Source organism: Onychostruthus taczanowskii, unplaced genomic scaffold, assembly GCF_017590055.1.
Source record: "Onychostruthus taczanowskii isolate IOZ18803 unplaced genomic scaffold, ASM1759005v1 scaffold129, whole genome shotgun sequence".
NCBI lineage: Eukaryota > Metazoa > Chordata > Aves > Passeriformes > Passeridae > Onychostruthus > Onychostruthus taczanowskii.
This window is the reverse complement of record NW_024498451.1, coordinates 265,903-287,352: the sequence shown is the minus strand read 5'-3', so window position 1 is coordinate 287,352 and position 21,450 is coordinate 265,903. Positions and strand designations below refer to the sequence as shown.

Here is a 21,450-nt window from a genome sequence, read left to right as displayed (position 1 = left end):
ATTAAACACATCACTAAAATTATAAGCATGGGGAGAAATGAGGCCTAAAATAGGTAGAAGCAGCAGCTTTTGAAACTATGTGAAATGCCACTAGAGTGCACTCTAGAACAGGAATCCTCCACTCCACATGGTTTCATATATGACAGAATTAAATGCTCTTAGTAAAGGTATCCAAATGATTTAGTTATCATCAAGTCTCAGAAAGCAATCTCAGCAATCTGAGTTTGTAAAGAATTCTCACCTGCAAGTTCCACATGCACATGCATTATACATGTGCCTTGCACAGAGTGTCAAAATAAGAGAACTGTGCACTGTGTGCCCTTTCTTGAGTGCCTTTGGCTCTGGACTGCATGGTATACAGCTCTTTCCCTGCACCACCACACCTTCTCCTCTCCCTTGTTACTGCAGCTTTCAAAGCTCAGACTCAGACAATTATTCACAACATCACAGTATCAAATCTATACATTATGGCTACAAGAAACACTCATCTTGAATACTGTTTCCAAGGCTACATTTTTCATCTCACTCTCAACATTCTCAGATCTCTCTTAGTCTCCAGCCTACGTAATCTGACTTTATTGAATATATTCTTGTCTACAAGTAATAAATAGACAAAGTATTTAAGAAATATGTGAAAATGTCTCATCTGTAACACTTCCACATTCTATGAAAACAATGAGAAAAAACTGAAATTTGACTTTACAGTACCAAATCACAAAAATAGACATATACAGTCAAGTGTCTTCCTGGACTAAAATGCTGAGCGCAAAAATGTAGAAGGATCTGTTCCAAAATATATTCTGTTTTCACAGCTCAAGAACACTTCCACCACTAACTCAGAACATAAAGAAGAAAACAGCACTGTGACAAAGGATTTCACATTCTTTTCAGTCCAGAAATGATGGGATGTTAACAAAGTTCAGAAGAATTACAGCTGTAAGGATGAAAGCATGGTAGTATACCTGCCACAATCAACGCACAAAATCCACTGAAATTAACTGAATTTAATACCAGCAATTAAAGTCTGTCATGTTCTGAAGTAAATGGAAGCTTGAGCAGACAGGTTTAAGCCTAAGTTTTGATATGGATTCACATATAAATATATTTATACTTGGTCCACTGTCTTTCCTCACCTCACCCACTGTATATCACAACTAATGTACAGGCAATACTAACTACTTCAAGGCCTCTTAAAATACCTCAGACTTAACAGTTAAATTCTATAATTAAATTCAAGTTAGTCAGTGCTATAAAGCACAGGACAATGCGCATCTTATACATGCAAATTCTATTTATGTAAAATTAAAGTTGCAATACCTACCCTCAAAAAAGTTACTCTGTGGTTAGTTGCACAAAACAACAGAGACTAAGGTGGCTTTGGCTGGCTAAACTACTAGTACATGAAGAGTGAAAGAAGTCAGAACTAGCTAAAATTTTAATGGCATCACTAAAAAGATTACAAGAACCACATGAAGAAAAACACTCTTCACTGTAGATATACTTTCAATAGGTATGCATGTCTAATTTCTTGTTAATAAATATTTTGCTAATATAACCCACAGAAAATACCAAACTGAAGTAACAGCTTTCCAGAACAGCGCAGAATAATTTGTACAAAGACGGAAAGATAACTATGAAATAATCTAAAAAAAACCAAATACAAAGATGAGCACTATTCCTGTAGTACCAAGTTCATGAGTTACTAAATAACAGACTGTTAGAAGTATTTACAAATGACAGGAAAATGGAGAGCCAAATTTTGTCTTTGACTTTTAAAAGAGTTCACATACATTCTAATAATAGGACTGCTTTACACATACATAAAACATAGCCAGATCACAAGGACTACTCATGTCAAAAATTAGTAACTAGTGAGTTAATTTCCTAATTTTGTTAAGAACAGCTCAAAAGGTGAAACATAATTTTCAGGAAAAATAAGAAGGGGACAAAATTCTGCCCTGAAGAAGGTATAAAACAGTGACCCAAACCATTTTCACCAAGGAAAGGGGGTGGTGAAAGAGCGAGAACCACTCCCCAAACTCCTAATTGATACAAGAGCAAGGAAAAACTTTCACCCCTACATTGTAGGAGCTACATTGTATAAAGGACTTGAAAGGGGAAAAGCACTGAGGTCAGCTGAAAAAAACCTGCTACTTTTTTGAGGGAGGCATTGTTTATGAAACATATAGTGTTTTTTGCTTGACTTTTGAAATTCTCATCTAACATGACATAATACTTGAACTTCAAAACTTCCAGCATTTTAATGTTTTCTTCACTACACAAAACAGCTGAACCCAAATTCTGCAGCATTATGATACATTTGTAAATTTGAAGGTACAATAAAACTAATCCTCAATAAAACTGAGTATGCCTATTAGTCAAGATTACTATGAACTACAAATTCATTCTCACAGTAGTAAAACTCTGAGGGATTCTATTTTGAACCCAAACACTTGACAACTATTTCATAATTATTGGCCAAAGTTGACTAAAAAAGTTGACTAACAAACTAACTAAACGGCAAGAAAATTTTCTACAGCTTTAGAGAAAAAGCTAACTTTTTCAAGAGGCACTAAGTCAATGCTTGTCCCTCACTTTCTTGCGAACCTTTCAAAACTGGAATGCTAATATCAAGAAGGTATTTTTCTGATAGTTTTTAATGAAATCTCTTCTAAAAATCTTACCTCGGTCATTTTTGGAGGAGAACTGGTAGCAGGTGCACTTTCTGGCTTAGGAATGCTCTCAATTAGCTCCAAGATACTTGTCACCTTCTGATCTGATATTTGGATAGAAAGCAAAGGCAACTGCCCTGACAGTTTGAACCTGTTTTTTAAAGAACCAAAGTCAAAAGTTCCACAGTTAATTAATCTTAAAATTATTTCAATCAAATTTCACATTATTTTTCTGAAAAACATGAAAGTCTTCTGGGTCTGAAAATTCTTCATCTAACCATAGCATGTATTGTGTATATATACATATGTGTGTGTGTGTATATATATATATATATATATATATATATACACATATATATATATACACATATACATATATATATATGTAACCCTTCTGTTCCACACAGAAAAGTTACTTGATCAGCAACTATCAACTTAATAGCGTAACTTGTATTCCATTTACTACAAAGTCTTGTGGATCAGGACTACAAATAGTAGTAATAACCACTTCCAGTTTGGTTACATAAGGCATAGTTTCCTTACATCAGAAACTGTCCCCTCGTGTTCATGCACTTAATTTAATTACTTACAATAAATCACATAACTGAGCTTTTACAAAATATTTTACAAAAGAAAAGGTGGAGGCGTTTTTTTGCATATGAATGTTTAGGGCTCAAAACATCAAAAAAAGAATACAAAATGCTTCCTAGTTAAGCAGACTATAGCAGTAATCTAGATATTTAATAAAGGAATAAACATATAGCAATATAGGGTATAAAAGAATAAAATAACCATCTTTAAAAATGAAAACATATTTTAAGTGTAATAAAATAGGATTTGGCCAAAAAAGAAGTAGAATCACATCAAACATGTACACTGAGATTTTGAAGATTTAAAACACTACTTTGTTTTTCATAGAAGTGAGTGTAACAGAAGCAAGCAGAAAATTTGCTCAAAGAACATACTGTGTTTTTATTACAACTTCTAGTTAGAACAGATAAAGAGGTCTGTTCAACAGGTAACAGGGAGCACCAGATGCTTAATGCATCGTGTGTAAGGAACAAGACAAGCTACTTCCTTCCTCTTTTGAGGTGCTTAACTCACACCTGAGTCTTCAAAGTGACATAAAATGTAAGACTGAAGAAGATGTGAGAAAAAAAAAGCTCCATATTTTCAACCCATCTCAGCTAAACTTGATACTATGAGAGTATCTGAAAAAACAGTTTCTGACACTTAAGGAAGCACACAATTGTACACATTAAACTGTGGCAGTAACTAGTTTTCTTCAGTTTATTAATTTCTTCACATCCTTAAACTTACAGGATTAATTCTCAACTACTATTCTAATTCTTAATTTCAGTTCTACCAGAGAGAGATTTAGACTCTTCCTTTTTTTTCTTTCATTATTATGGAGAGGGTTAAGGTAGATGTGTAACTACCAGGTTTGAAGGACCTCTCTGTCTACTGCTCGCCTCAGTTGTTCGAAAGCAATAGCAATTAAATATACAGTAGCAATTCTCATATTTGTTGCACTTCAACCTCTCAACAAAAACTTGTGAACATTTTCAAGACTTTTTTCGTGTTTGTACAACAGACAGCCCATACAGTTAGAAGGAAGGCACTCAGCAGATACAAAGATAAAACTGCAAATAATCTGGGCTCTCTACACTGCTCTTTAAACAAAAGCTTTTAAGGTTTGGAAAACCTTAAAAGTATGGAGAATCAATTACGCCTCATTTGTAGAGACTGAGGTGTGGAGAAGCTAAGTGCTTCAATTTATGAGGAAATCTGTGCAGAAACTTCCTTCAAGTTCAGTCTGGTTGTGTTTTTAAAAAGAAAGAAATGTTAAAAGAATGCCACCATCAAAGATGCAGATTGGTACATTTCTTCACATTGGAATTTTTATTGTGTTTATAACAAATGCTATTATATAGGATACTCTTAACATTGCTATCCTTCATACACCTTCAAAAACCGTATGACAGACTCTCAGACACCTCTTCCAGAAACCATACAACAGGACAAAACAACATAAATAAAATATAAAACCTTACACAGGCTGTAAAACTACAGAAGCGTATTAGTGCTTCCAAATTTCAAGTAACCGAAACTGTAAGGAGCATCCTATTACCAGAAATGAAAGAAATGCAGATATTCATATCCAACCAGAATGAAAGTCCATTTTAATGATTAGGAAGTATGAACAGATGAAAACACAGATGAACAGTGAAAATCCTTTGATACAGTAGTCATTACCAAAATTACCTAAATTAGTATTCTCCTCAAGATAGCAATATAGAAATGTGCCTTTCTAAAAAAAGTCAGGACAAAGCCTAGTAAAATCATTACTGTTTTGAACAACAAAATTGCAAGGAATTCAAATGAGTTCAAAGGTCACTGAAAGACAATCAAAGAATCAAAAAACAGAGTCACCCAATCATCTGCTTTTCAGATGACTAAATGTAAAACAGGGGCCTTCCAAACTAAGAAACTAATTTGTAAACATCTATCTACTACATAAAACATTTCTGGTAGTAGGTTTTGCTGTAAAAGTAACATCTTTCCACTAATTTTTCTCAACAGAACTATGCTGTTCTATAGTAGTTCTCAATATTAATTTTAAAACTCTGGAAAAAATATAATATTGGGTTTACATGCCCGTATGCTTATAAAAACTGAAATATAAAGGAATGGATACATGTACACTAAAAATACATTTATATATACATATATATATATATATATATATATATATATGTAACTGATTTGAGCATAATATTCAACTAAACTATATATTCAACACTATTCAACTATACTAAAATTTACAGTTTAGGGGATTCTTGCTGACACAAAAGCTACAGTTAACCTTTATCATTTGTGCCCAATGTGATATAGAGAAATATTATGCAGAAACTTTCCAGAATCAGTTGGACACATTAACTGCCAAAGCACACCTGGTAGCCAAGATAGTTAGACAGGTAGCATTGCAATACTGCAACGCGTGTAGTCATTAAGAAAACACACTTCTTATTCCAGGTTATACCAGTGAAATTTTTGAAGGATATGAATTACAAACCTACATCAAAATTATGTCATTCTATTATATGACCATAGAAATGTAATCACACTTTCTAACATAAAAAGATTCCTGTGAATTGCATTCCCTTTATCTGACCTTCTTCACTAGAGAAAAAGTAAGGAGGGAAAACATTAAGATGTTTTGTAAGCATCAAAATTCAGAATCTGACATCCCAGGTTTCCAGAAGGTGGCAGCATTATACCATTCAATCACTGATCATTATTAACAGTACTACTTATTTTCTTCTGACTGGCACAATTTCCATAACTAACAAGATTTAGCTAAACAACCCTAAGTGCAAACTCAAGGCATTAAGAGCTGTTTCCATAGCAGGTAAACTAGCTAGAGCAATAAGCCAAGTTAAAGAGAGGCAGTATGACAGCACATTACTTTTCAGAATTTTTTTTTTTTTATATATATAGAACTAATTTTAAATTCAGATTTTTAGCTCCTTGGTATTTTCAATGAGAACTGAAATGTAGCTATTAGGAAGACTGAATTAGAAGAGGCAGTAATATCTTTAATAAAAATCTTTAAATATGTTAAGCGTACTACTATAACATTCTATCACCTTTTTGGTATCTGAAAACTTATTTTAATCTACTTTCCATTTTTCTAGACAAATGTATTTTACTTTCAATATTTAAATACAGCCAATGCAAAAGTGCACAGGTATAACCAGATCCTTATTTTTTTCCTCTTTTTCCCCTCAAAAAAGTCATTTACCACAAAATTTCAAAATTGGGAAAAATACATACCTGGGCATTCTTGCATCTGTAACAACCATAGCCCTGCTAAATTCCAGTTTTACATCCAAGGGCTGCAAGATGCACTGAGATGAGTTTTTTAGCTTCCGAGCTTCTCGCCAGTTCTCATCTAGAAGAGCAGAGAAAATCTACTTTAACCACTCAAAGAGATTCCTTCTTAGTACACATCACAGTATTCAAGTATCTGATATTAGTACATATTCCTAAAAATTCAGGTGCCACGATCTCTTTTACAGTTCTATCAACAGATGTATTTATACAGGATCTGAACTTCACACATACAAGACTAATTAATAATTTCTCCTATTCTCATCTTTGCAGCTACAGCATCCATGGGGTAGAATTCTAAGGACCCAATTCTTAACATGCATGGTAGTGGGAGTTTAGGCTCTGGATTCTCCCCTGGAGAGTTAAATGATTAAAATGAATTAAATCCAAAGGATTAAGAATTGAATTATTAAGACTTGTCTGATTATGACTGACTCTATGTTGCTAGTTCCCAAAATACTAGTTTCCTTTAACACCTTACTGAATTAGTTCAATTCTCATCTTTTCTTTACCCTCAAAAAAATGATCAAACCTACAACTACTTGTGCATTCTGCTTTAAATTGGGAGAAAACCAAAGTCACTGAAGGAAAATACCATAAACAAAGTAATTACTGTCTTACACTCTCTATGCAACAAATCAGAAAATCCTTCAACAAAAGGAATTTTATCATGAATTTACTAAGATTGGAATTGAAGTCCTAAAGGTATGTTTTGAAAATTCATCACATGTTCATAATACTGAATTTAGAACACTTATGTTTGAAGAAGTACATTTCAAAAGATTCTCCTCTGCTTCAGCTAAAAATATGAGGCACAACCACCACCACATTGTATTTAGTTATATAAAGAAAAATTACTTTCATGAATACTTACCATGCTTGCTGTATAGTAACTGCATGCTACTGAGCTGGACATCAAAACTGTCATAAGCTCTGGACATTATATCTTCAATAGAGGTTTGTCCTACTTTGATTTCTGATAAATCAGAACGACTTTTGCTTGCCATCTTAAAATATGTTAAAAAAAAAGCATAAATCAGTTTCAGAAATATTCAAGGCACTAATTCTACAAATACTTGTTCCCACCACAACAAATGATTCAGTCCTCACTATAGGTAACAGTCTTACAACTATCTAAAAAAACACAACAAATATCTAAAATTTCTAGGCCGCACCAAAACAAAAAACAGAGTATTAACGCCATTTCTTCCTCAAAGAAAGAAACAAAAAGCAAATTAAAATATATTATATACTATGTACAGAATAATTTTCCTTAATAAGTGGCCTATACTCCAAAGTATAAAGTCTCAATTACCTTTTTAAGCAGTAGAATAATAATTCAGAATTTTTATATATAAAATATTACTGCATTGAACAACTTATACATGTGAAAAGTATTTCTGAACTCTGTTAAATTCAGTTGCAACACATTAAAGAGAAAAAGATGATCTGGACTGTTCATCATTAATGTCTTTCCTTTAATATCAGTCAATATTCCTCTGATTCAGCTTTGGGATGCTCATAGTTCTTTGGTATTTCACATTTGTACGTGCCCTCCCTGATGTTCATCTCTGATGAAACGTGTCTATCCTCATCCTTACATGTCTAATAATTTTGGATTCATATTTGGTTTTGTCAAACCAGGTAATCTTCAGAAGAACTAAAAGAGGTTTAAAAACTAGCATCTAAGATACAGTATTTATTTTTTAGTACTGCTGGACTCTAAGTCCGTTGTAACTTTTATGTTAAAAATAATTTGGAGATGTAAATTCAGAATTACTAAATTAATAACCCTATTTATCTACTGAGACATAGTTTTAATTTTACATGCTATTTTTCCTTCTGGGGCTTGATCTTTTCCTGTATGCAACTGAAGGGAAAAGATTATTTGTTTTGTATTAAACATACTCATTCAACAAATGATCCCACCTCTCACTTAAGCATATGTCACTCAAAGTGAATACAGAATTACTAATCATATCCCGAGAGGCAACTAAATTTTCTCTTACGGTATTTCTAAATTCTATTAAATCAGAGGAACTAATCTAGGAGTCACATTCACTACAAAAATTACTCATCCACTTCAGGAAAAAGATGTCACACACACGGAAGTCTGATTTTGAAATGTGTTCTTCTAAGTAATGCTTCCAAGAGTAATCTTGTATGGATGGAAAAGGAAGTGGGCTGTTAGATCTATGACTAGATCCAGGAGGCTGCCTCAAGCACACAAACAGCTACAAAGTGCCAACCCTACAAACTGCCTACAAATGACCAATACTTATAAAAGCTGGTGAAATTATTTGTCACTGAAATAACTTGGATTTACAACCAGATCACGTAATTTTTAGTATCTACAGAGCACACTTCTTCACTAATTCTACTTTCTGAAGCAATCCAACATATTCTTTTTAAACATGACCTGGAGGTGGACTGGAGCAGCCCATTACCAAAGCACCTGATGCACCTGATCAGAGCTCTGGTGGGAACATGCTGCCACCCAGGTGCCAGGCTGTATGATGTGCCTGACTCTTATGCTAACACCAGACAGCAGCAATGAGCACACCTGTGGGAGGCATGTCCAAGTAGAGAATCCTTCTGCTTAGTGACATAGCTCAGGGAGGAGAGCAGCAGGTCAAGTTGATTGACAGCCATCTGAATGAGAGCCAGTGAGTGCCCAGGTGGCCAAAAGCAATAGTGTGGCCAGCAAAGCAAGGGAAGGGATTATCCCCCTGTACTTGGCACTGGGGAGGCTGCAGCTTGAATACTATACTTTATTTGGGGTTCCTCACAGCAACAAAGACACTGGGGTGCTGCAATATGTCCAGAGAAGGGCAGCAGAGCTGGGGATGGATCTGGAGCACAAATCCCGTGAGGAGTAGCCAAGGGAGCTGGGGTTCCTTAGTCTGGAGAAAAGGAGACAGAGTGAGGCCCTTACCTTAAAACTACCCAAAAGGAGTCTCTAGCTCTTGAGGATGCAGGTCAGGAGTTAGCCTCTTAACCCCAAGAAACAAGCAACTGAACATCTAGAAACAGCCTCAAGTTGTACCAGAGATGGTTTACAACAGAAATTAGGAAATATTTCTTCACTGAAAGGGTTACCATGGACTGGAACAGGCTGCCCAGAGACATGGTTGAGTCACTGAACCCAGAGGAATTTAGAAGCCATATAGATATGGCACTTAGGGACATAATTTAATGGTGGACTTGGCAGTACTGAGTTAATGGCTGGACTCAAGGATTCTGAAGGCCATTTCCAATCTAAGTGATTCAGTAGTTCTGTGATCAATAGAGGCTGCTGACAATGGGATTGTGAGTTGTTCTATGGAGTAGGGCCTGGGAGTGCTGGTGGATGAAAAGCTGTGCACTCACAGCCCAGGAAGCCAAACATATCCTGGGCTGCATCCAAAGCAGTGTAGCCAGCAGGGCAAGGGAGGGGATTCTGCCCTCTACTCTGCTCCTCACTTGGAGTACTGCAAGCTGTGGGACCAGGTCCACAGAAGACCCAGAAAAGTCATCAGAGGGACAGAACACATCTCCTCTAAGAAAAACGCAGAGAGAGTTGGTGCTGTTCAGCCTGAAGAAGAGAAGGCTCTGGGGAGACTTTTCAGCAGCCTTTCAGTATTTAAAGTGGGCCAAAAAGAAAGATGGTAACAGACTTTACCAGCACTTCTGCTGACAAGTCAAGGGATAACACTTTAAAACTAAGAGTAGGTATAGACTAGATATAAGGAATTTTCTTAAAATGAAAGTGGCAAGACACTGGCATGAGTTGCCCAGAGAGGAGGTGGATGCCCATCCCTGGGAACATTCAAGGTCAGGATGGACAGGTGGCTGAGGAACCTGATCTAGTTAAAGATGTCTCTGCTCATTGCAGGGAGGTTAAACTCAATGACCTTTAAAGGTCTCTTCCAAGCCAAAGCAATCTATAATTCAAACTGAAATCACATGTTTAGAAAGTAATCATGTCGAAATTACACAGCAAACTAACTCTCATTAGCAAGATTCCAGGATTTGAAACAAGTTTTTGCTAAAAAAGACAGCAACCTAAACAGATAGTAAGTGGCAGAATCAATTTTACACAGAATACAAGTAAATAAAAAGTAAATTGCCTGTACACATGTAAGATCATTTATCCTGAAGAACACAAGTTCATCAGTGAGTAAGAAGAAGACCGTTAATAATACGGACAAAGTCTCTCCTATTTTTTATAGACTTCTATTCAAAGTCTTTCTTTTTTATAGTGATAAATTATAATTTTACAAACCTCATTCAAGGGAAAAGTCAAAAAGATAAAACATTATCTCAAACATACCTCTAATCTCATCCAAATTATCTTAAAAATTGCCAGTACGTTTACTTTTCTTGTTTTAAAGTAAATTCAGTGATTGAAGGGTAAGTAATAGTAATATGAAAAATAAGAACACCATTTAATCATGTAACAAAGAAGTTCACTATTTTATATTGTAAGGCAACGTAAAAAATAACTAGACATTTTCCACGTAACAGTCCAAAGTCTCAACAGTAGTTTCACACTAGGGAAGGAGTATTTTCTAGCAATTTTCTTTTGCACTGAATGAATCCACTGAGAAGATTTCAGTAACTTTTACCTTGACTAGAAAGCACTTTAAAATAAATACCTAATAAATAAACTACAAGAGCTACTCTTACTCTTGTATGAGTAAGAACTATGGCACTCCTCACTACCATAAAACATAAATTAAGAAACTGTAAATCAGGTAAAAAGCTGAATTACTATTTTCGGTGAATTACTGCATTATGTAAATACATACTTTAAAGCTACCAAGATCCAGAAGTAGTAAATTTGATGTATGATCATAGAATCCTTTTTGTGGAACAATGATGTATGAAGCCATGAGGTTTATTTTGAGGTCAAGAACTTTCTGGGTTTCAATAATATACAACAAACCTGAAAAAACAGTACAATTATTAAATACAAACAAACAAAAGTAATTCAAAGATTAAAAGAAAGCGATAAAAAGAAAATCAGGTCTAATTTTAAATAAACTCTAGATGCTAGATAACTAAGATACATATGCTCTTCATATTTCTTCTGAACTATGACATTATAGACACTCCTTAAAGAAGCATCAAGTAGATGAAATGATGACAGCAAACAGTGCTAACTGACAAGTATAGACAACAATGTGACATATGCAAACTCAAAAATGCAGAGATAAAATGAGAAGAACTGGAATGTGAACTGCAACTTCAAAATTACTGAATTAACCCACTATGTTCCACAGATTCAGAAATTTAATTGCTCCAGAATTCTTTACTGGGAGTATCCAACTACACTACTCAAACTGTTAGTGTTTTTTGATACTGAGATACACAAGTTTACATTAACTCTGCTGACAAACATCTCCATCTTGAGACACCAAAGATATGCAAATATATGATCTTACAAAAATTAAGTTTAAAAATCATGCAATTAGTTGGGAAAATCAGACATTCTAAGATTTGAGATCAAATTCTGCTTTTTTGCTTAGCTGAATCGTGAATGGTATTGCTTCAAGTTAAATCTGGAAACAGCCACAACTCATTAAATATTTACCGTGTACAACAAGGTGATGATCACAAACATACAGATAATGAATTATGAAGATAACAACATGACAGTAAACACACCCACCGGTAAGAAAACAATTAAAACTGCTACATTATCAAAGGCTGCCCTGTCACAGGAGGGCTAGGTTAGTCAGTAAAGAACTGGATGGTAACTACATTTCAGTATTTGCAAGACAAAACAACAAGGAATAACAAGAAAAGTAGGATTTGATCAGTTTGCACTGCCTAACTGAATTTGAGTGATGTAGAAAGGTCAAGTAAATATTTTCTTGTTTCTTTTATTTGGGAGGAAAATGTAGTGGAATCCATAAATTGAGCTCTGGTAAACCAAGCTTTTTAAATGACTTTTAATGCTAATAATCAGAACTTCTCCAGCGTAAGAGGTTCCTTCCTTGCAGTTCACAGTTCGCCTATATTTTCCAGGTACCTTCTATTGCTTCCAAGAAAAGTGTTAAGAACTCATTCTTGAGGACTGCAGGTCTGAACATATTAATTACATTTACCTGTTCCCATTTTTCTTATTCTACCTCTGAGCTTAGCATAGTCCCCTGCATCAGAATATTCTGCAGATCAAATATTTTTTCCCTGGCAATTTTCTAAGACTCAGACAAGATTTTACAAGCAATGTACCACATATTTTGAGACATTCTCATCAAAATTTTCATTTGTGACTGGAACAAGGTTTTAGGTTACTGTGGACAACACAGCATTCTTGTGAGGGTACAAACAGTACTGGATATACCTCTACAGTAATGATGTGCTAAAACTGTAATAAACAGAGAGGACAATTTTGTATTTCCACAAAATACTAATCATGATCAACAGCACTATATTTGGTGTTAATGAGCAGAGAACCAAGCATATTATATATAAGTACATTTAAAATTTCATCTCAGAAATCAACAATGAACCGTTGTACCAATACACCCAATATTGCTCAAGAATTTCTGAAAGACAAGCAAGCTGATTCATGTAATTCTGGTTAATCTGATATTAGTCCTTAAATATACAGTTCACTCAAAGAAGAAGTAATGAATAAAAAATACCATTGACACTTGATTTCCCTCCCAATACTAGTATGATGGAAGCAATCAAATAAACTTTTTGCTTGAGTTTTCTTTAAATCTTTATCACTTCAGTATTCAGATGTTTTATATTTACAATTTAATTATTAATAGGTTATGAAATTATAAGAGGCTTAAGAAAATATCCATTGTTTGTTTTTTCCTTTTAAAAATAATTTATATATGAAGTCTCCCCTCAGCATCCACTCCCATCCTCAGAGACAGGACACTGTGCTGAACACATCTCTTATTTACAAAGCCTCAGACATCCTTACTGGAACAAATTAAGTCCACAGATCTCAGTGTTAGTCTTCACAGTATTCAGCATTTCCATTCCTGTCTTAAAATACAAGATCTCTAGAGATAAATAGGATGAAATTAAAACTAGTGCAACGGCTGTAAAACTGAGCAGCTGGAATGCAGATAAAATACAGTTTATGTAACTTGAACTGAGTCAATCCAAATCAAAATCAATATTCATCAAGGAAGTCAGAAAATCAAAAACACCTATAGAAAGGCATAATTTCCTGGAGGAAAAAAAAAAAAAGAAATCTGAAAAGGATTCAGAGGTTAACTTAGAGGACTAATATCTCGCAATCAGTATTTGAGGAGTACTAAATAACTAAGGCATTTACATACCAGATGAACAAAACAGAAGATGTATCGAACTGTTTTAACTCTGTATGGAGTATAAATACTGAAAGACTATCTATGGCTTTGGAGCATATTTTACAAATAAGTAGAAATAGTTTAAGTTAAAAGAGATACAAACATAAAATTATTCAATACCTAGAATAAATATACTGCAATAAGATTGAATAATTCAACTTATTTAGGTGGTGTGTTAGAAAGGTACATATACTAAAGGTACATATACTCTTCATATTTCTTCTGAACCATTCATTATAGACACTCCTTAAAGAAGCATCAAGTAGATGAAATGATGATAGCAAATAGTGCTAACTGAGCAGGTGGGAAACACCTTGTTTAGGTGGTGTGTTAGAAAGCTATGACTTGGATGCACACATCTCCATAGGGAAAGATACAGTCAGCACTCCTATGATCTAAAATGTGTCTGAGTGTGCTGTCAGAAGAATATGCAGCACTTGCCTGTTGATGTTTTTTCACGGAATTCTTCAAGTTTCATCAGAGTTGCTGATGTCAATTGCTCTAAATGTACATCTTTCGGAGGTCTGAAGAAATCCACTAAGTTATTTACTGTCATCTGTTTAAAAAAAAAGGTAAATTTACTATTAAGTAGGATTTTTGACTATTTATAGCTTATTCAAACATTTACTTACTGCATCATATACTATTTCCAGTGGTTGTGATTCTATTCTAATCCTCTGATCTGCTTTCTCATCCAAAGGATTAGTTTCAAACATTATGCTTAAAAGTGAGGTACTGTCATCTGAATAGACTGTTCGAGAAGACAGGAGACGGGGTGTACACTTTCCTTGGGACACGCCTGTAACTTCAAGTGAGGTAATTTTTGTTTCAAACCTGTAAAAAGATATGTAAGCAGACTGTTCAGATGCAATATCCATCTGGCTAAGTACAATTACATGATAAGAGTATAGAAAATTACATGGAAAAAAAAACCAAAACACAAACCAGTACAATATGTTTCTACCCTACCTTAACTATAAATAGCTTATTCTAAGGACTTAATATATACATTCATGTGTTAACTTTTTTCCATTTAATTCTCTTTTGTGTCTATTAGCTGCCCCTGTCTAAATACAAAAGGGCATCCAAGTTATTTCCTCCATACACTTTTCATGAGGACAGGTGTCAGGGCAGGTAAGAGTTTCTGCAAAGTGGCAGAATTCAAATGAGAATTCTTTAGTGTGACTTCAGGAATTAGAAGGTGTATTTATAGAGGGAAACAAACATACAGCAGAGACAAAAGGGTTCCGGCACAGAGAAATGAAAGAAACAAAGATAAATAATCTAATTACTCCAAAAGGTACTTTTTAGGTCTTGGACTTTTTTTTTTCCCCCCCCCAAGATGCTATCCACCTCTGTAACAGCTCTCAGTTGAAGATTTTTTTATCTCCCAACACTCTAAGAAAAATATTTCACTGTAAACAATGTAGTATTTTTCCCCTTTTTCTTAGTACAATAGTATTGTCAGGGTCATTTAGATGCACAAAAGTACCAACACAAAACACAGACACAAAACCTCAAAAAAAATTCTACATAAAACTAATCAAGATCAATAGTATCTTAATATCATACATATATTATACATCTCAAAGTAGAGTGAACAAGGTTTAAAATAGGAGGGTCATCTTCCCCCAGAATTTTTAAGTCACTACATTTGAAATAAAATTGAAATATTTCACTAGATGCTTTTCACCACCTACTGTGAGAGCATAAAACAAATGAAAAATTATCCCTTATGTATTTCTTCCACAAATCGAAAAGTGAACTGGGAACATGAGAACTTTTCAGTCATGTTAAATGCCCACAAACAAGTGGTTACAACACCACCCTGCTCAGGTTAAGTTTCAAAAGGAAACTTAACAGTCACTTTTCAAAGCAAGTAACAAGTACGTAACTAGATTGTTTGCACATAACAATGACAAACTGAAGAAAAAAAAAAGGAGTATATCCATATTAGCACAAAAAGCTCTGGAGATGCAGAGAATTCAATCATGGGAAGAGTATCCATGATTCATCCCTTAGACACAGAATGACTCCACTCCAAACTGCACAAGGAATGACAAATATAATAACACAGTCTTAAAATGCCTACTAGTTATCATCATCATTTCATGACAGGCAAAACCAGTTTGATAGAGAAAGCTCACCTTATTGCTTGTGCACCTGGTCGTTGGGTAAATACTGTACTCAAGTCAGTTAATGCAAATTCTATTAGCTTAGGAGTTTGCTGGTTTTCTCTTATTGATATAGACATGCTTAATAAGTTCACAGAGAACTTCATGGCTTCATACTAGATATGCCAGAAAAAAAACAACATAGGAGTATAAAATACATTAGTATCCATCTTCATACAGTTGATGAAGAGATGAAAGCTACAACTAAGTTTGAAACTACTGCTTTCGTGCATAGCTTGTATCATAGCTCGTGTAAAAGTCTACAAACATGCAGGCTAAACTAAAGAGTAGAGTATCCTTACAAATATGAGTCTTTCATATCTTTACCAAATTTTGTGAAAAAGACCCTCTGATGCAGAAGTAGAAAGCAGTTCATCATATCATCCTTGGTATCTCACAGTAAGAAGATTTATCAGACTATTTCTGAATGGTTCAAAATGTTGCTCTTTCCCAGTACAATCATTGAATCATTTCTTTCTTTATATAATATATAATCACTTATTGTACCTCCTTTACTATCACTCCTATTTTAGATTACAGAGCATTTCTTGATCCTTTAGTAAGATTCCCTAGTGCATTTTCTTAAAAAGCTTTTGAATATTTTAAGGTAATACATGAATATACTTCAATATTTAAACTATAATACACTACATCTATGATCTTATTCTTGTTAGAGAAAGCAAAAATGTATTCTTTACTATTTCAGAATATCCAAAAGTAAGCTCTGTAACCACTACACTGAAACTGCATCTAAGGATGCAGAAAACTGACATGCAGTATTTTCATTAAAAGGTATCAGGACAGTATTCAAATATAGAGACAAAGCTTCAAGTAATTTAAAAGTGATTTGCTATCATCTTTATAGATCTTTGTTAGCAGATAAAGCTACCGTTTGTTACCACATAGTCAGCTATGACTTACTGATTTTGGAAGGGTTGGATCCCCAGCTGTTTCACTATATCCAATTGCTGCATAAAGTTTAGCCTTCTCTTCCTGTGTCATCAGCTGTTCAAGACCTGCCACATTTCATGAGGTTAGTTAAACTGAGTATAGATATCTGAAAAATGCAAATACTGTTATACACTTTCCTGTGCTTGGTAGCTGTACAATATCCAGTAGATACTGTAAACATTACTGTCATGAATTATTAAAAGAAAATACCCTGGGGTTTAAAGCCAAGTCTTGCAAATCTAAAGCATGCTTTAAAATGCTCTTATAATTTTTTCCTTACCTATTCTATTTCCTATCTTACTAACAACAGAAGCAGCCTTTGTGATTTACTTTCTGTGTTCCATAATCTTTACTAGGTGCCTCATATATCAAACATACATTGCATAAAATACACAAATTTTAAAATGAATGCAAGAATTGTTTACATTCCATTAACTTCTACTGTATTGAACACAGTTCAGAAGGAACTATGGAGAAGTTATACAATTGTATAACCTTTGATAACAAGTAACAACTTGATAACAAGTTCCACTGCTAGGTACCTAGAACCTAATAGATTCCTAGTAACAAAGAGAATACCAATAAATTATCATACTTGAACCCTTTACTTCTTGGTTTTGTTCATCCTTTTTTCCACCTGACCAGCTCCATATCCAGCTAAACCAGCCACCAGAATTTTCATCATCTTGTTTTACTCCTGGCCTGTAGATTTTCAATCCAGCCTTAGTTGCCTTAAATTTAAAAAATACTTAGGTAAGTAATTTTCTTCATTTTTTTTATTCATTTTCCTAAGAAAAATATAGACCCAGAGCAGCTCTAACATATTAGAACATCATTAGACAAGCATTAAAAAGGCAAAATGTTTTTTATTTAGTTTCTCTTCTAGTCACTATTTCAAGTACACAGTGCATTATTGGACCAATTTTATTTTGCATAGTAACAACCACCTTTACGAAAGAACAGAGCATGTAAAAGGTCAATAAATATTTCTCACAGAGCAGATTTTCTCTCCAGCTTTCACCATAAAAACCTGCAACATTATATACCATGGTTTTCTAAAGAATAATTTAAAATACATATGTAAGCAACTAAATAGCCATCACAGGCCAAATCTGACATTAGCCTATTTTTCATTTCAAGATGGATACCCAAAGCAATTTAAAAAGTATTTACTCTCATAATACACTATTTACTCTAACTATTCCTGCATGTGATACATATAGGTAAAATAGTAAGGAAGCCCTCCCTCCTCCCACAGTCATTATTTCCACAACTAGTTGATGCCCTATCTGATGCCAGTGATGATTCCAATACTGGGTCCTCACAGCAAGTGTAGACTACATCCAAAATTGACCACTGAATGTTTGTCGTGGGGATGGCAAACAAACATCAAGTGATCCAAGAGAGAAATTTGTTCTCAAAACTATAGTGATCCACACAACTAATATAATTTCTTTGTGACTAATACAATCCAAAAATATACAATCAGTTGCAAACATTTAAAGATACTCTGGTGAAAGTGAGACAGGAATCCCTTCTCAGCATTCAAAACACAAATATCTCTGCAACACAACTGGGAAAAAACCCAGCTGACCATAAATCAGTACTCTGTAGGGACTTGTCACATCTACACACCTACTGGACAAAGGAAAGCAGGACTCACCACAAAAACGTAAAGGTTTCTGGATTTATACTATTGATTCACCTCAGAGAGATGATGCAGAATGTCAGCTTAACAACACAAAGCAACCAAAAGTTTGAACAAAGTCCTCAAAAGTTCTCTTCATAAAGGTTACCGTCTCATCAAGCAGATGTTACAAACTGAATGACCCAAAGTAAAAATGGACAGGCCTTAGATAAAAGGAGGTTAAATCTGTGAGATTACAGACTTCTGGGATACTGAGGGGTTGGTGCTGAAGGACAACTGCCACGGAGAAAAAGTGATGTTTAAAGCTATGATTCTTTCACAAGTCTGAGGCAGAAGCAGGCACCAGAGCTCAGGGAAAGAAAGACTGCAGACAGAAGTCACTTCTGCAAAGATGAAGAAAAAAAAATCTCCACAGTATAGGAACTACAAAAATTTTCCGAAGAATCTTCTTGAACTTTCCCACTCCTCCATTTACAATGGTTAAATAATCAATGCACTCATAGACTTAAAGCATAATCAGCAAGGTAACTATTTTGACTAAAAGAGAGAACTACCCAAAAGTGGGTGTAGCCAGGTAGGTGAGTCTTTTCTCTCAAGTAACAAGCAACTGAACATGCAGAAATTGCCTCCAGTGCTGCCAGGGAAGGTTTATATTGGCTGTTAGGAAAAGGGTCTTCAATGAAAGGGTTGCCAAGCAAAGCAGCAAGCTGCCCAGGGATGTGATGGAGTCACTATCCCTGGAGGTATTTAAAAGGCACATAGATGTGGTACTCTGGAACCTAGCAATTTTCTGTTAATAGTTGACCTTGGTGACCTTCCAGGTCTTTTCCAACCTAAATGATTCTGTAACTCTATCCTGTGTTCTAACTGAAGTAAATCCTAGAAGTCTGCCCTAGGTTGAAATGATAACATTTCTCAAGCTGATACAGAGACTTGATGCTTAGCTACTGAAGCTGAAGCTATTATTTGGTACTTCAAATACTCATGACAAAAAAGGAAAACGGTCTGAGGTTTGGAATATAAAGTTCTGGCTACAAAGCTGCCTGAAAATCAGCACTGTGATCACAAACGTGATTTCTGAGGAGCTTGATTTCAAGGTCTAGATAAAAGTAAGCCCTTGAAAGTCAACTCTGAGGTATGCTTTTAAGAAATAGAAAAGCTTTGCAAACAGCAGGATCATTTGCCTGGCTTTACTCAGCCTACATCTAATGGGTCTTCCTTTAAATACCTGGCAGACCTAAGGCTAACTGTTAGGATACCAAAGTAGTAGTAGATTTTTCTCTTCTAAATCCTTTGAATCTTTTTTCAAAGGTATGGCCTGATAACAACAAAACAGATGCATCCTTACAGATAGATGGAGACAGAACACAACTTCAAATCACTGTGACCTGATTTCCAATACTATGAAATATATTCAGATAATCACGCAGCACATCTTTCAAGATGTACTTCTAACATTTTTCAAATGCAAGACTTAAAGGCCAAACAACTGAAAATTCATTTTCTTGCAACCTACTTCTAAGTGTTACAGAAACGTATCTTAAAACTCAGGATCTGAAGGTAGTCAGAAATGCATATATGACATAAGCTTTTGTAAGCAGCATAATCACACTGGGGGAAGAAAGAACAAAACTAGATAGAAAATATTTCAGAATTTCCATCAACTTGCAAAAAGTTGAAGGAAAAAGATAAAACCAAGAGAAACTATATACTACAAGGTAAGACTATTCCAAAATCAAATGAGAACTAAACCAAAACCAAACCTTCCGCCACCCCTTGAAAAGCACTCCAGTTTGGACAAACTGAAGGGGAACAGTCATGAATGTTTCTTCTGGTTCTGTTAGAGCCTGGATAATGGTAACACAAGCATTCAAATGGGGGTGTACATACAGACAAATAGAAGGAAAAATCACATTTACAGATTCCTCTTCAGAGTTTTGGGTTTGAAGCACACTATCTGTGACTGGAGCAACTGCATTTATATTATATATATATATATATATATACACAATATTTAATATATAATATTAATATATGTTAATATAATATATACATATATTATATATATATATATATACAATATTTAATATACTTCACATACCAAAACAAAAAAAAAAAAAAAGATCAAATTGCTTTCAAGCACTGCCATAAGCAGTAACTGAGCTTTGTAAAGTTTAATTATTAATTACTGTCTTCTTTCAGATTGTAAACTTCTTACTCTGCTTACTTTTAGGTGCGTTAATTATTAATGGAGAAAGATCACAAATTTCAGAAAAACTACAAATATTTCACTTCAGTGTCCTAGAAAGATGCTCAGACACTGTACGTAAAGCTAAGCAGCACATTAACCTAGGAAAACCAAGGCTAACAAATCAAGTATAACTACTCAAGTCACCTTATCTTGCATAATTGCACTAATCTTCTTAAATATATTGCTGTACTCTGAGTAACATTTGCAAAGAGAAACACTGCATCTCTTTTCAGACTCAACATACTACAGTGCACTCAATGTAACACAGTACCATGAAAAAAAGGAATAAACTAATAGTCTAGGCTGCTGTGAGGAGGGACAGCTTTGGGTGTAAGTGTTTCCAATTTAACTTTGGTCATCCTTGGCCACATTTTCTAAAGTAGATCCTTCCCACTGGAAACAGAAAGGGATTTACCCCAGATCAGTCATTTTGAAGAAAGAGTACATGGAGTTATCTAATTTTTGTTTAATTACAAGCTGAAAAACTAACTATGCCTTATAATAAAAAACCATGAACAAGTAAAATGGAAAGACTGTA

At 34.6% G+C, this 21,450-nt stretch overlaps 1 protein-coding gene across 8 annotated transcripts in view; it reads right to left on the bottom strand.

The window, feature by feature from the left end:
• The window catches only part of VPS13A (vacuolar protein sorting 13 homolog A), a 106,448-nt gene that overhangs the window by 67,758 nt on the left and 17,240 nt on the right, over positions 1-21,450 (bottom strand). For 7 of the 8 annotated variants that reach the window (XM_041396293.1, XM_041396296.1, XM_041396295.1 and 4 more), the window contains 9 exons: positions 17,609-17,744; positions 16,984-17,078; positions 16,036-16,178; positions 14,521-14,722; positions 14,330-14,444; positions 11,357-11,493; positions 7,441-7,573; positions 6,510-6,627; positions 2,685-2,823 (listed from right to left, as the gene is read on the bottom strand). In XM_041396293.1, coding sequence (XP_041252227.1) covers positions 2,685-2,823; positions 6,510-6,627; positions 7,441-7,573; positions 11,357-11,493; positions 14,330-14,444; positions 14,521-14,722; positions 16,036-16,178; positions 16,984-17,078; positions 17,609-17,744 — 1,218 coding nt within the window. Of the gene's footprint in view, positions 1-2,684; positions 2,824-6,509; positions 6,628-7,440; positions 7,574-11,356; positions 11,494-14,329; positions 14,445-14,520; positions 14,723-16,035; positions 16,179-16,983; positions 17,079-17,608; positions 17,745-18,676; positions 20,551-21,450 lie in introns of those variants that run through there. The other variant, XM_041396299.1, reaches the window with a different exon arrangement.